This window comes from Populus trichocarpa, chromosome 10, assembly GCF_000002775.5.
Source record: "Populus trichocarpa isolate Nisqually-1 chromosome 10, P.trichocarpa_v4.1, whole genome shotgun sequence".
NCBI classification, from domain to species: Eukaryota; Viridiplantae; Streptophyta; class Magnoliopsida; order Malpighiales; family Salicaceae; genus Populus; species Populus trichocarpa.
Window position 1 is genome coordinate 22,681,841 of NC_037294.2, and position 16,370 is coordinate 22,698,210.

Consider the following 16,370-nt stretch of genomic DNA (forward strand, 5'->3'; position numbering starts at 1 on the left):
TAAAGTGGTGTAAATTTTTTAAAGAGACAGATTGATTAGTAGATCTTTTCTACGTTCAACTTTTGCAAGTTTTTATGTTAAGCCTCGTGGCTTGTCAAAATACTCCCGGATTTCCGGCAAGAAAATGAACGGAGATGATGAGTGGACGTTGAATTATCCACTGTTCATGTATAAATTTATTTTTTTTGTTAAAAAAATTAAATAGACTTGGACGCTAGCCCAAATTCACCTCGCTAGACAGAGGCGGGAAGCATTTGGGCTCAAGTCTAGGCCCATCTCCTCTTACTTTTTTCATATTAGTATTTATAAATTTTTTCATAATTTAATTTGTTGAATTTCTTTTTTGTGCTTTTTTTTTATTTAAATTATAAATAAAATAAAATATATCATCCTTATTTTTGCGTGTGCCTTTATGTTTTTTTTTTGTTATTTCATTCAAGATTTTATAAATGATATATTGTTTTATTTATTTGTAAACTTAAGATCATATTCAATTAGTTAATGTCACCTTTCCATTATTGAAATTTTGTGGAAATATCCAATTAAGAAAATTGTAATTTTTAAAAAATCATTCTAGTTCAATATATATAATTTAAAACCTCAAACAATAACTTTTTTCTCTTAAAAAATATGACCATTAAATAATCTTTAATGATCAGCTTGGAAAAATAAAAAGAAGCAAATATGGTAGATTTATTTATTTTAAAGTGTTCCAATTATGGGCTTTTCGTGTTATTTTCTTGGTACTGATTGGTTGAGCTTCAACCCTTGTCTGTGGCTTTATGCCTTCTGTTCCCCCAAATCAAATCAGAGTGTTGCAAAAGCTTTTATCAAGTAATTTCTAATACGCTTAAATTTTGCACATCTTCCTTAAGATTCCTGGGTTTTTTTTTTCTTCAAGTGAGTGCTAAGCCTGATGTAGGTCACAGGGCCACATTTTTATTTAAAAAAAAAAATTACAAAATTTTACACAAGAAAATCCTACACCAAACTACAATACTAATGATGAAATGAAATAAAGAGTCCTAAAACTAGTCTCCGTGTAAAGAAGACTCTCAAACTGGATCAAACAATATTTCAAACATAGAAAAAGAGCAACCAACAGGATTCAATATTTCAAACATATTGTTTTATAGCAGCAAGACTTAAAACTATGGATCATGAGCTTCCTGGCGCTTGCACAACTTGCAAACTTGGAATCTTTAGAAAATTCTTCAGCTTTCCAGGAACTGGCGCTTGCACTTGTTAGACACTGCTCGCTTAAACCCAGATGCGCCATGAGAAGGCACACACGAGTGAGGAGCTCCCCGCCACGTGTAAGTGCTTGAGCATGCTCTTTCCATCCACAGTTAGATGCTGCATAAGTCAACATCTCCACCCATATTTGACTTATCATCCTCCACTTTTTTTCGTTGGTCCAATTATTCTCCAGAGATTGTAATTCCTTGGCGAGCTTGCAAGCATCATGTAGCATTGACACATTGCTTCCATTTTTTTTTATCTCCTTCATGAACTCTTCAGAACCCCAATCAGTGGGTGTTATTTTTTCCGATCTCCAGCACCAAGAGAATTCGGTGAGTTGAATGCCGGTTTGCTTGTACCTTGCCTCACCAATCCCTTTAGGCAGCATATTTGGACGTTCAATTAGAAGATACAACATGTAATTAGACAAGGATCTGCTCATTTTGCAATATGGAGGAGGATTCTTTGCATCAACTTTCTTTTTGCGAATATCATCATGATAGCAAATATCAGTGGCAATGTGCCATAAAAGGAGGCTCCCATGAAAGTCTATTTCAACCACAGCCCAACGAAATTCTTCCAAGCATCCCATGCTTTTCAGTGCCTGATCACCTCTCTCTGCCAATATCTCCTTCAAATCATTCATGCCAGGATCAGGATAAGGCATTTCATGACTATATCTCGAACGTTTGTCTTTGAGGTATTCCCAAATTAATTTTTTTAATTCGTCGCTGATAACCTCCCAACTTTGAATGTTATACATGCCTATCAACTTCAGAAAACAAACTTTGGGTGTTGGTTTACATGCCAACGAATTTTTGAACATCTTCCACAAAGCTCCGTTCTTGGTTATTTGAGCACCTGTTAAGTCGTGTCACACATGTATCTTTCCCACCTTTTGTTGTTGTCAGAGTAGATAGCTTTATGGACAGCTTTATAGACAGCATTGGCCCAAGGCTTTTTTAGCAGCAAGCTAAGCCGAAACATAGCCCATTCAGATAAGAGAAGCATGATGACTCCATATATCTCAAGAACCACTCCCCCTCCCAGCAAGATGTATGATATAATTACCTCGGTTTCTGTATAGGCACACTTGTTCGCGACCATCAACGAGAAGGCGACCAATGCAGAAGTAGATGACAGGAAACTGATGGAGCGAAGAATAGTACGCGTTGAACAAACACCTGTCACCTTTGTAAAAAGCACATCGTACATAAACCCCAACTCGACTTCTATCACTTTGAAGGCATCTGTTGCATCCTTGCCTCTCAGGATAAGATAGCTTGCCATATGGCTAGAATGGCTAAGCGCGAGATCTGCATAAAATATCTTGAACATTTTGAACAAAAAATGTGCTTCATGGAGATACAAAGCCTCAGATATTATTTTGTTAAATTTTAAACCTTCATTCAGGTCTTCCTCAGACATGTCAACGAAGGTAGGAGATTGAAAATTCTCGCCAAATTTGCTCTGGAAAGTATCCACTTCTTCACTTTGGATGTCCCTAAACTTCTTGGAGCTTGCTAGCCAGAGAACCAAAACCCTGTCTCCATACTTGGTAATTCCAGCAACAAAGATGGGAATGGCTATATATATGAGTGGATCCTTACCCCATGATTTGAACAGGGAATAAGAAGCTGTAGAAGCTTGAATTGCTAGCTGGAGAAGGTGCCGTAACCACAATTCGTTGTCTTCCAGTGCATAAGCAGTAATAGTGTCAGGACCACCAAGGTGTACAAGGAGAATTGGTGCCCAAAATGCTGGAATATTGTTTGGAGTTGGATTGATGCAATTCGTTCCCGAACCTCCTTGGCTACGGGAAACACTACCCAATGCATAAGTTGTCACCCAATCCGCGGACAAGTATGCTATCCAGACAAGGCCTCCAAGCACGATTCCAGTGTGGTACTTCCGCCGATTTCCAAGGATGATGAGCAAGATTTGGAGAAAGAGACTTAACAAAATCAGTGAGCGAATCTCCCATTCATTCCACAATTCTTGAGCACGTTTGGACAAGTTGTTGATATCCATCTTGTTTCCTTTTGTTCTCCTTCAACACAGGGTGCAATCTAAATTAAGATTTCCAGTAATGAAATCAGCTTTAGTAAAGATTCCAATCAAGCCAGAAATAATATTTAACTAATGCAACAATGAACCGAGTTCTAGCTAGTATTAATCACAGAAACAATCACAAATTATTTGAAAAACAAGATCATTACATTACTGCAAATTATGGAGCTTAACTAATTGACCATTTTCAGCTTCTTGCAGACATAGTGGTTTTGGTTACTTCAGCTAATACCAAAATCACTAAATTAAAAGCATAAATATCATTGGAATTGATTTGTGCTTAGAGCTACTCTAATGAAATTATTACACCCTAAAACTCATGTTAATTGGATGGAAAAAAAATAACAATCTACAAACACATGTATTTCATGATTTTTCAGGCCAACTCACTTCTAGAATAGCCAAAACAATACCTGGAGATTTTATGTGGGAGGGCAATGATGGGGACTGTGCTGCTTAGTTATAATTTCTCCGTCGACTTAGTTGGTTTTAGAAGTGCTGGTTCAACAAATACTTTACAAGTACAAAGTTTTGATATATTCCTGTAGAATGATGATTACTTACAAGGTACAAAAGAGAGGAAATGTTCTTCTTCCAGAATAGTTACCTTTCCCTTGTCGCAAGGTAAAATTTTATTCTTCAGGCATCTACTTAGCCCGTGATTTTCATGGAAACACTTCCTGTTTTTGAAGAAAATTATTTGTACGTACATATATATAAAATAAGTGAAGAAGTTTATGGTGGAAGCTTTGAGAGAAAAAGAAGTTTCAATGGTACTAGGCAATGGATGATTTGTATCCCTAAGTGATATTATTCGGATAGTGGATTGCAGCTGCCCTTTTAATTTGCTCTGTTAGTCTCACGTTTCTTTCTGCTAGCATTTGGAAAAGAAGTAGGAGATGTTGGAGATAGGTGCGTGACAGAAATGAAATATATTTGTTTTGGTTACAGAGAAAGACAAAATTCTCGAGAAAGAAATTTGGTGTATTTCTATACTTTTAATATGAGAGGATAGACGTACGGAGGTGAGGATATACAATATTATGAAATTTTATTCTAAAATTGTTCTTATAAATTAAATTTTCAAAACTACAAGTTATGTCCTTTACTTGTTAATAATGACCATTAATTTTGTATGCATCATTCATGACCATTGGATTTGATTTAACAAAAATTGTAAAAACTATGAAATTCCATATATCATAAAAAAAAGAAGAGAGAAGAAATAAAAAAAAAGAAAAAAAAATTGTTGTCTATATTTTCAAAATTTTTGTTAATTAATATGAAATCAATATTGTTGAAGTATTACCAAATAATTTAAGATTTTGGTGATGATTTAAAATACCATGAGATTCTTGTGGTGATATGCACAAATAGAGTTGTTTTCTGAAATTAAAGAGGGATTTTAAGTATAATCATAAAGTTATGATTATGAATTTCAGGAATCATTACTGAGTATTATTTCAAATCTTAGAGTTTTGTGTATTTTACAATTTGGTCCTAGTTTCTGATTTATTCAATTAAGTTTTTAAATTTTCATCAAACTTCAATATTTTTATTGTAATTAAACTCTCAATAAATTCAATTAAACCTTGAAAAATTTCAATTTAGTCCTTAAACATATAATTTTAAATTTTACTTCTTAAATTGAATTTTCTTTGCTAATAGGATTTTTATTAGTTGAAAATACCTTCTTAAATTTTTTAATTTTATATATTTTAATTCTTCTCAACTAGAACTAGTCTTTTGATAATTTTCTAGATGTTTTACTATTTTTTTTCTTATTTATTTATTAGTGTAGCAAATCTGATCATATCCGAAATTAAAATGCAATGATAAAAGTCCTTAAGCTCGACAGAGAAACACATGTGAGGCACACACCCTATTGGCATGACAGCGCTGTCAGACCAAGCTACTGCCTAGCAGGCAGGGAAAAAAAATAAAAATCACGTGGGTCTGGACTCGGTGAGAACCAATAGCGCGTGAAATGAATAAATAAAAGATATTACTTCAATATTCGTTTCTTTAATCATTTCTAATGCGAACCTTTTCCTTGTCTTCGTCTTCTCTCTTTTTTCTGTGTGTTCAAATCAGAGACAATTTAAAGGAACGAAACACGAGTAGTATAGAATCCAAAAGGCATTACTCTATCCACAAGCAATTGTTACTTTGGTAGCTTTCCTAAAGAAGGCTTCCTCTTCAGTCGCTATCCAATACTTATCAGTACCAAGTCCCCACCTTGACGTAGTGGAATGATTTCATTCATTTGATGAAAACTTCTGGACAAAGAAAATAATAAAGTAGTTAAAGAGAACAAAATATTAGATTCCTCCTTGTTGAGAATCTCTTTTTTCATTAGGTGTGTTTTTATTCATGTGTTTATATAAATATACGCAGTGGCATCCACGTACATACACACAGCACGAAACGCAAACTAGAGGTAGAATTATGTCGAAACCAATAGGTTCTGAATGGTCAGTAATGCTCATCAGTATACTCTTTCTTCTTAACTATCTTCTTCTCTGGCAACTTGGCTCTGGGGCTTCTTTTGATGATCGCATCGACGAAGCCGCACGTAGTGGATCCCTTCCAGATGATGAAGGTAAAGATTAATCGTTTTATTATTCATTCAAAGATGTATCAATACATGTTTAGTTTAATTACTAATAGATGTGGGATAGGGTGGAAGGAATCATATAGAAGGCCTTTGATTTTCTCATGAAGAAATTGATTACGAAAGAAAAGCTATACGAATATGTAGATCGATTACTTTTTTTTTTTTTTACACAGACCAATAAATTCTAACCCATTAGGTATATAATAAGGTCGATTGAGTATTTTTATATTAATATTAGAAGATCCTAGTGGGGTTTAATAAGTTTTTTTCCTCTTTTTTGCAAACCCTCTGCAGTAAGTGCTCTTCGACTCCTTTCCAAGAATTTGCTGTCCAAAGACACAATGCAGTTAACTCTCACGTATCCAATTTGTTCTCCGGAGAAGCATGCCGAGATCCGATGTGATTACTGCCACAGCATAAAAAATCAATCGGTTTGTTCGGTCACTATAATGTATGTACAAAACTTGATAAATTCAAAATCTGATTGTCATTAACAAAAACAAACAATATAATAAGGAATCCATGAAACCTGTTTAAAACAATCCTTTCTATGTGAACACTTCAATTTCTTTGACAGAAACTTGCCAAGCAAAAACTTGGATGGATCTATTGACCCATCAATAGATCTCTTTGAAAAATTGGAAGCACTGTAAGTATCAAAACTCCACATATATTTCTCTTTTCAGTATTGAAACTGCTGTTTTATGTGTTAAAATAAACACCTACAGTTGTCGCCATTGATGAAATTGATGTTTGATCATATTGCCACACCAGTAATCTTTTCAATAATCAGCTTTCTGGTGAGATTCCTGCGACGCTGGGGAATTTACAGTATCTCAAGATTTTGTATGTTAAAGCTTTGATTCCTTGTTCTATATTTATAAATGATGGCATGCATAGGCTATGTTTATTTCTAAATCATGGTACAATGACTGTGCTAAACATCAGGAACCTTTCAAGCAATTCATTGACCGGTTCTATACCTCCAAACCTAACAAAGTTGCACAATCTGGAATATCTGTAAGTCTGTCATGATTGCTTCCATTTAACGGTATTGCAATTCCTTAGAACTCATGGTAGATAACCCTTCTAATGATGACTGAATTGATACATCTCAGCATAGCAAGACAAAACAAGCACCCTCCATCCAATTTGTCATTTGCCATTAGATGATTGCCATCAAATTTAAAGGAAGAACGAATAATATTAAAGAGATAAACTTAGATGAACAGAATGAAGAATTGTAGCACACGCCTCTTGATTGTATTTCTAACGGATTCGATGGTGTGATCTAAAGACAATTAATTATAAATGAATCTAAATTGGAACGAGTTGTTGTGGTGAAAGTTTTTAATATTTATTCTTGTTTTGCCTTTGGTATAATATTTATTTAATTTGCTATAAATAACAAATCTGACCATTGTTTGAAAGTATTATAAACTTATTCCAAAGATTTTGTACACTATTTTAAACTTTTTAATTAAAATAATTGAGAGTTTTGCTAATAAATAGTTATGAGTTTAAATTTTATAAAAATTTAATTTTTTTAAAAATAAAAATATTGTGTTGATGATTTGTTGAAGTTTCAATCCAAAACGAACAAGAGTCCATCAAAAAGTAATATATAAAAATATTGATGAAAACTAGCCTTATAGTTTAAAATTTTGAATTGAAACAATTGTTTTTTTAGTAATATATAATCCTAAGACATTGATCTTATAATGCAATCTTTTTCTAAAATTACTTGTAGATTTTCTAAAAATAAAAATTTTATTAACTTTTTTAAACAATTCCATAAAAATCAAGAATATCTATCAAGATTCGCGAAACAGAGTATATAGCCTCCACATATACTGCATAAAGACCTTTCTACATTACACTTATGCTAATAATTTTGAATTGCTATTTTCTTAAAATTTCCATTAATCCCAAAGTTTAATAAAGTATTAACTGAAAGTTCTTACCTTCTGGGATGTGTCTGCTGATATCACCTGAACAATTTTCTATCCAACAAGTTAGGGCTCAAAAGCGTACTCAAAATGAGATAGGGTTATAAAATGCACTATCCAAGAGATGAAGGCTCAAAGATGCACTTAAAATAAAACGAGAGCTCAACGGCGCACTCGAAAAGGAGGTAGGATTAGAAAACGCACTACCCAAGAGATGGTGGCTCAAAGGCGCACTAAAAAAAGAAGTAGGGTTAGAAAACACACTACCGAAAAAGTGATGATGAAACACCGGTCTATCAATGGTGAAAGCAATGCATGATGATCAATATGCATGTATACTTACCTGAGAAATATAGGTTCTCATTTCTCCATGGTGTCTTCTTTTCTCAAAAGTTGAAGTATTGGTAGTAAACTTCGATGGCTTTTTCGCTCTTGCTTACTCAAGTCATATCTTGTGATCTTGACCTTTAGGAAGGGTTTGATGCCATCATACTTCTTTGTCCTCCAACCTTTATCTCAAGGATTGTCAATCCTGCCCGATATTTTTTCTTAGAAAGGGAATCGTGGAGCCAGCCCTACCATATGGTTTTGATCATGCCCCCCAGTTTGATCATGCCCCCCCATGTAGTCAATTCGGGTTTGTGAATGAGGCTATGTGAAGGAAGGCTTGACAAGAAGTTGTTTTCACGCAGAATTTTTAAAATTTCAAAGCTAATAGACACAAAAATCATTTTGACATCGATTCAAAGCAAACTCGTTAAGAAGAAATTCAAGTGATTCCAATGGAGAGGATTTCAGAAGTGATGAAAACTTTTTGTTTTGCTTTTGGTGAAAAACATAAAATGACATTTGGTTGGTCAAAAATGGTTTAAAACTCAATTTGAGGGCTATAGAAAATCGGTTTTCAAAGCATTCATTTTATTTATATGAATAATAGAACTTGTTCGGCATGAGAAAGCATTGCCTACCAACCAAATGTTACATTAATAATGTTAGATTATTTTTTGGATTAATGTTACACAAATAATTTTTTAATATAAAATTCTCATTCAAATTTAAGTGATAATTATTTTATTTAACTACTTTAAAGTTGAGTCATCAGTTAAAAATTTATTTAAGTGTGTTAATGTAGAGAGGGTGAGGCCTTTTTTTTTTTTTTGAGAGAAAGAGAGATGAAAGGGAGTGTGTACTGGAGGGCATAATTTTTTTAAGGGAATTTGGGTTTTCTTTTTTCTTTAGTGGTGACAGTGGCAGCTTGAAGATGTTGAGTTGTTCTTGTTATTTTTTTTTTAAATGTGTGTGTACTGGACGCTGTGAGGGGTCATGGTTTTTTACTCTGTTTTTCTCTTTTTTGGTTTTTTAAGATAGAATGTTTAGTTTTTTTTTTTATGCTAATCCTCTCTAACTAATTCCCCCCCCCCCCTTTTTTTAGTGTGACGCCTATTTATAATAGTAAAAAAAAAAAATGTTATTTTCACTCTTAGATGTTAATCTATTTCACACACTTTCATAATCTTCTTGTATTTCCCAAGATTTTCTAGTGTCTCCTAAAATTTTCTTAAAAAGAAAACAAAATATATTCTCTTTTTTTTGGTTTTTGGGAAATTCAACTTTTAAAAATGAAATGTGTTCTCTCTTTTAAAAAAAATTCCAAAATTTTTGTTTGATTTTTTTTATTTTTAATTATTTTTTTAAAAAAATTGTAAATATAAGAAAAAAATAAATGATAAAAAATTATAAAATAACCAAAAGTTGATCAAAACATGTCAAAAACGTATTTTTGATCTTTTTTTTTATTTTTTCAAAAATATAAAGGTAAAAAATTATATTATGACAATAGTCATCATGACTATTAACAAATTTAAAATACATCAATCAATTAATGATTATAAAATTAGTTTTCTTGAATGGTGATATTGATAAAGAGGTTTAAAAGGAACAATCCAAAATATTTTCATTTATTAAAATACCAAGTGGAATATAATAAAATAGTCTTAATGAAAGATCACTTATTTAAATGAGAAATATAGTCATTTCTTTAAAAATTTCAAAAATATTTAATTATAAAAAATGCTTATAAATCCTGGAATGGTTGAGGGTCAAAATAAATAATAATGTGAGAACCAAATAAAATCTCTACATAAAAAATTATATGAGTAATATTGTCTTTAATTACATTAAAGGCTAAATAGTTAAAAACATTATGTTCAATATTTAATCGAGTAAATTTAATAGTATTTTACTAAGAAAGATTTAGAGATAAATAATTATTTTTCTATAAATCTTCAAATTTTTATATACCGGTTTCATTTACATGAGACATAGTTAAAAATTTGTTTTAAATAGTTAATAAGTATATTGAAGGATAAATTAAAAGTAAAGCTCATTTATGTTTAGGTTTTATCTTTATTAAAAAATATTTTTCAATAAAGATATTTTAGATAAAATATTAACATGACTGAAACAAATTATAATAAATAAAAAATTTATATGAAACAACCCTTGTTTTTTTTTACCGTCCTACCGATGAAGTCAAATGCAATTGCACTTATGAGAACAACACAGATTGTCACGTCACCAGCCTGTAAGTTCCTCATCAACTCCATCCAATTTTCTTTTATTTTTGTAAGGGAAAGCGTCCTCTTTAAAACTCACTGGTTTCTATGGTGACGCCATTTTTGGGAGGTAGAGATCTCTCGAACCGCGAATTAGACGGACAAATCCAAGCTGAAGCCTTGACTAGTCTCGTTTTCCTAAAAACAATGTGAGTATCATATGACATGTGATGATGAATTATGCTGACCTCAACTAATGGATAACAGACTAACAGTGATTTGTCCAAAACCAACTTTATGGTAGCATCCCTGTCACCATGGGGAACTACAATATATAAATATTCTTTATTCTAAATATACTACAATATTTAAAATAAAACTAACAAAAATAAGATATTCTATGTAACTCGATTCAAGAATCCCTATAATTGATACATTTAGCTTCTGCCTCGGATATTCGGTCTTCGGGCTGTAGTTTTTTAGCTTCGACTATATATATATATATATATATAGTGTCATATTCGACAAGCTGTCCACATGCTCACAACTAAGGATTCTTTTAATATTCGACAAGCTGTCCAAAATGCTCACAACTAAACGATATCGTGTCATATGCATACTGATGTCTAGCAAATACTTTACCTCTATTGGGAAGGACATCTCGGTGATATGTGGGTTAAAATAGAAAAGAAAAGAAATGAAAAGGCCATTTAGTTTTTTTTTGTTTGCTAGAAATTAGTTTTTTTTTGGAAAATAAATTTCAGGGAAAGTGAATTCCAGGAAAGTATTTTTCGATGTTTGGCAGTGTAATGGAAAATAAGTTGGAAAACATTTTCCAGTGTTTGGTTATGTCATGGAAAATGAGCTGAAAAATAACTTATTAATGTTTTATTTTTCTCAAGTTTATTAAAATAATGAGAAAAAAATCTTACAAATTAAAAAGTTGAATGAGAATGAAATTGAAAAAAAAATATAATTTCATAAATTATCTCAAATAAAATAAATAATAATCAAAATAATAGAGATCAAATCTAAAAAATTAAAAAAAAAATAAAAGGTGAAGAAATTAAAATAATAATAATTAACATTTCATAAATTATTTCAAATAAAATAAGTAACAATCAAAAGAATGAGGATCAAATTTGATAGATAAAAAATTTCAATAAAAAAATAATAAGGAAAAAGCAAATAGCAATTATAAAAATAAGGACCAAAATTAATATAAAAATTAAATTTTAAGAGATGGAATTGAAAAATAAATATTCAAAACAAATTATATATAGCAATCAAAAGTTTGAGGATCAAATTTGATATAATCAGCAAATAATGACATTTCTAAATTTTTCACAACTTCCGGAAAATGTTTTCCGCCCAAATTTTCCAGGAAAACACTTTCCTGAAAACCAAGCCAAATTTTCCTTTGACTGGAAAGTGTTTTCCGTTGACCAACTTTTCTAATGGCAAACAAACACAGGAAAGTTTGGAAAGTGATTTTCCGGAAACCACTTTCCGGAAACAACAAACACATCTAAAAGGGAAAACACTTTCCTGAAAACCAAACCAAATTTTTCTTTGACTGGAAAGTGTTTTCCGTTGACCGAAAAATATTTTCGTTGACTGGAAAGTGTTTTCCGTTGACCGGAAAGTGTTTTCCGTTGACCAACTTTCCTAATGGCAAACAAACACATGAAAGTTTGGAAAGTGGTTTCTCGGAAAGTGAATTCCGGGAAACAAACATGGCCTTAGTGTAAATTGCTTTGTTACTTGTTTTAAAAATTAAAAACATTTGTTATTCTAAAAATTTGTCTAAAGTAATGGCGGATGCATGATTTTTTAAATGAGAAGACAAATTAGTAATAAATATTTGACATTATATGCTATATAGACATGTGTTATATAGAGAAATGAATTTAAAATATATGTACCAACTCAAATGAAAAAACTTACATTATAATTATTCTCTTTGAGATTTTATATTTTAAAACTGTTTTATAATGACTTTATTTTTAATCTCATTAAAAATATCTTTCTCAATATATATAACAAAATTTCATTTATCTATTTCTAAATCTTTCAAAGATTAGGGAAGTTCTTGACAACAATTCTATACTGACATATAGTACATAACATCTAAAATCATATCTTAAAAGGATCGTCACAAACTTTCATCTAAAACTTACATTATAATTGCCTCTCTCCCATACACATATTAATTCAGCAAACCCATAAATTATTATAAATCCTAACATTTTCAATAACTAATTATAAAGAAATAAAACTAAAATTAAATAATGAAACAAATAGAAAAGATTAAGAAAACTTCCCTAAAACATAAAGCATATATGTTACTTGTTTAACTAATTAATAGCTTAGGACTTGAAGAGAAATTTTGTAGAAGAAAAAGAGGCAAAGACAATAGTGAAAAAAGAAAAACAAGAGCTTGGATCAATTTATTAGCTAACAAAAAAATTAACCTTGAAAAGGTATTATATTAATATTTTAATATAAAAAAATATTTTGAAAAAAAAGAAAGATTAAGAGGGCAATTGTCCCTTTTTGCCTCTACATGGCTTCACCACTTGTCTAAAATGATATGTTTTTATTTTAAAACTAAACTAAACTAAGAGAGTGGTTCCTGGATTTGAAAATGGCCTAATCCCCCAATGTGATAAAGATTTACACTAGACTTGCAGAATTGTAATCAAGATAATATTGATTGAAATGAATATGAAAAATAGGTCTACATAGTATTTTTCCCAAATTCACTTGCTGTATCAAGAAAATATATCTTAAAACAAGTAAATAATCATTCACACACATTCAAACTAGACATAGAAAATTCAAATGATGAATAAATAATAATTATAATTAAAAAAATAATATTAATGTTTTAAAATATTTATATTTATAATTAAAAATAATATTGTCATGACTCTTCTATTTAAACAATAGTTGACTAAATAACTGAAATAGTATCTTGGAAGGGTATTGCTGAGGAAATTTCCAAACTCACATATATTTTATATATAAAAAATAAACAATAATCGACTCGTCTATTCTTAATGCAACATTCAAGGGAAAACACAAGATTAAAGTCTTACAATCCTTTTGTCTATTTTGTATAAACAACCAAAAAATACAAGACACAATTAAAAGTAAATCTCGTTATTTGAGAAATGGTGCCATCAAAATTAAATTACGTCATGTATTAATTGATTTTATTACACAATAGGCAACTTCCAATTAATAAAACCCAACAAAAAATCTTCTTATTCTAGGTTGATTTAGAAATAAAAAGACAATGAATAACAACATAACAAACCACAAATATAAAAATTAAACATGATAAAAGATGTGTATTAACTAATTAATTTTATTATTTGATAGAAAACATCTAAAGAATAAGACCCGATAATAAATCTTCTTTTCCTAGGTTAATTTACAGATAAAAAGACAATTAAACTGGATAGCATCTTGATGAATTCCAACCATACTTCCAAAAATACCAGCAATGAAATCAATGTTGTGTTATTATATTGTATGTAAAATCAATCAACTGTTCCGTAATGTATTGTTATATGATTAAAATAAAATTATTATTACATTGCTAATTAATAAAATGATCTCCTTTCCATCTTAAAAACCGTGTTCCTTATGTACCTTTTCCATTAGCCATAGGATTAACGATTGTATAATAATCACGAAAATATGCTCTTCAAATATTATAATGTACACAATTTTATTCTAACTGTATATTTTTTTATTTTAAAAAATTTCACAGCCAAGACTTTTCATGTGAGAACAGCATAAATAATATATTCTGAATACAAAATGGTTGAGCTATTTTTTGAATCAATATTGTGTTATTTTTTGTTTAAAATAAAATATAGTTTAAGCAATACCTCAGACGTACATTACCTATCAAACAAAGTAATCTATCAACTTGTGGTGGTGCTTTAGCTTTATTAATTTTTGTTTAAAATAAAATATAGTTTAAGCAATACCTCAGTCGTACATTACCTATCAAACAAAGTAATCTCTGCTGGAAACAAAAGATGCTGAACATAAACAAAGACTTGACCTTAAATTATTACTTCTCAATGTTCAGATTCCATGGATATCAAATCATTTACCAGAGCCGCTAGCTGGGCATAGAAAAGACAGAAAACCATGTCAATGGATATCAAATCATTTACCAGAGCCGCTAGCTGGGCATAGAAAAGACAGAAAACCATGTCAAGTCTTTCATTAATAAGGCCTTACCTTCATTACTTCTCAAGGTTCACATGATTGGACCCAAGAAATGTAAGAAATGTAGAGTTAGCTATCAACTTGTGGCCTTCGTACCGATGCTTTAGCTTTATTAATCTTTCTCTGCTTGACGAGGCAAAAAATTGATGATGAACACGAACAAAGGCTTCACCATAAATTTTAAAGATGCATTATTACTTCAGATTCCATGGTTCCAATCATTTACATTATAATTCTTTCATCAATGTCAAAAAAATCAATTCCACCAGAAAATATTAATATAAAACAAAATAATTATAAAAGTTCACTAGAAAAGTTGTTTTTAGCAATAATATAAAATTATTATTAAAACTTTAAGTTTTAAGTTTATAGTGATTCTTTGATAATAACAATGTGTAAAGGAGATATTAGTTAACAATATATATTGTCATATGTGTGCGGTGTGGTGATAATTATTCTTCCATATCAAAGTTATTGGGATAAATATAGGCGAAAAGGATAAGGAATTCTTGTTTTTTTTATCAATAATAATAATAAAAAAGAGTTGTCACCTAATATTAAATTTAATGGTCTGTGAGAGTTTGGATAAGGGGATTGGTTGTTTTAAGAAAAGACGTATCACTCCTAGTGCAACTTGCTTATGATAAGCTGTTTTGTTATTTGTTTTAAGCTGTGTTTCTGTTTTTTACTCTATTTAAAATTCGAGAAAAGTTGTCTTTGGTAAGAAAATTTTTATCTCATCAAATTAAAACTTAACTCCATTTTAAAGCCCAAAAAAAAGTTTGTTTAAGATTTAAAAGTCCTCATCTTTTAAGAGATTCTTATCTTATCATGTTAAAATCTAACAATCCTAACATGAAAGAAAATAAAAAAAGGTATTTATTTGAAATTTTGATCAAATCCTAATGAATAACCGCAAACTTGTTGTGATACTCATTAAATAATTTTTTTGTATTTTTTAAAGTATGATGAAGATGCAATTTTTATTTTTCGTATAAAAATATGCATGCAAATTTTAGAATCGGACTATATGTACGAAGACAAAAAAATATTTTTATATTTTTGAAATGAAAGTTTTTATTTTTTTTGAAATCAGAGATAATATATCTATGTTTGTTTTCTAAACCTCACTGTGATACATATATGTATTATAATTATCAAGACAAGCTCTCTTTTCTTGATTTTTTTTCCTTTTGGCAGCATATGACTCTTGTATTCCATCTTTGATTTAGAAATGGTAGGGATTAATAGTAGAAATCTTAGTAAAATTATGTGAAAACTCTACTATTTAAATTGGCTTTAATTATTGGAATTAAGATTGGTTTGCGTCAAAATAGGATTTACGAACCATAATTTACTTAATTTAGTCCTTTTAAACTAAACCTATTTAAGATGTGAACTTATTTTGGATATGTTTTTTTTTTTATATGCTTGAGTTTGGACAAATCGGGTCTATATATACAGGGTCAGTTAGATAAATTAAATAAGATAAAAAGTTTTGTATGCTGATACCCATTCATTATTGTTTGTAGTTTTCAAAATTAAATTGCACAAATATGAAAAATTAAGATTCCATTACGCAATAGACAACATTCAAATAATAGAACCCAACAAAGGATCTTCTTATTCGAGGTTGATTTATGAATAAAAAGACAACGAATACACGAAAATATAAAAATTGCACGC

General features: G+C 30.3%; 1 protein-coding gene across 2 annotated transcripts; it reads left to right on the forward strand.

The window, feature by feature from the left end:
- Nucleotides 1-5,735: 5,735 nt before the first annotated feature.
- Nucleotides 5,736-7,257, forward strand: LOC112328765 (leucine-rich repeat protein 2). 2 transcript variants are annotated; one of them, XM_024609254.2, is made up of 5 exons: nt 5,736-5,914; nt 6,224-6,380; nt 6,507-6,578; nt 6,704-6,775; nt 6,878-7,257. In XM_024609254.2, exons 1-5 carry the CDS (start codon nt 5,761-5,763, stop codon nt 6,951-6,953), a joined length of 531 nt encoding a protein of 176 aa, XP_024465022.1. In that variant the 5' UTR covers nt 5,736-5,760; the 3' UTR covers nt 6,954-7,257. The 2 variants fall into 2 exon arrangements, with proteins under 2 accessions (XP_024465022.1, XP_024465021.1); XM_024609253.2 differs by having other exon boundaries at nt 6,704-7,257.
- The last annotated feature ends 9,113 nt before the right edge of the window (nt 7,258-16,370 follow it).

What these genes read in the sequence shown, in the direction of transcription:
- LOC112328765 (XM_024609253.2), top strand. Translation starts at nt 5,761, where the DNA reads ATGTCGAAACCAATAGGTTCTGAATGGTCAGTAATGCTCATCAGTATA. An exon ending in GTTTGTTCGGTCACTATAAT is followed by an intron (nt 6,381 to 6,506) that starts GTATGTACAAAA and finishes TTTCTTTGACAG; the next exon opens with AAACTTGCCAAGCAAAAACT. An exon ending in TTTGAAAAATTGGAAGCACT is followed by an intron (nt 6,579 to 6,703) that starts GTAAGTATCAAA and finishes TTGCCACACCAG; the next exon opens with TAATCTTTTCAATAATCAGC.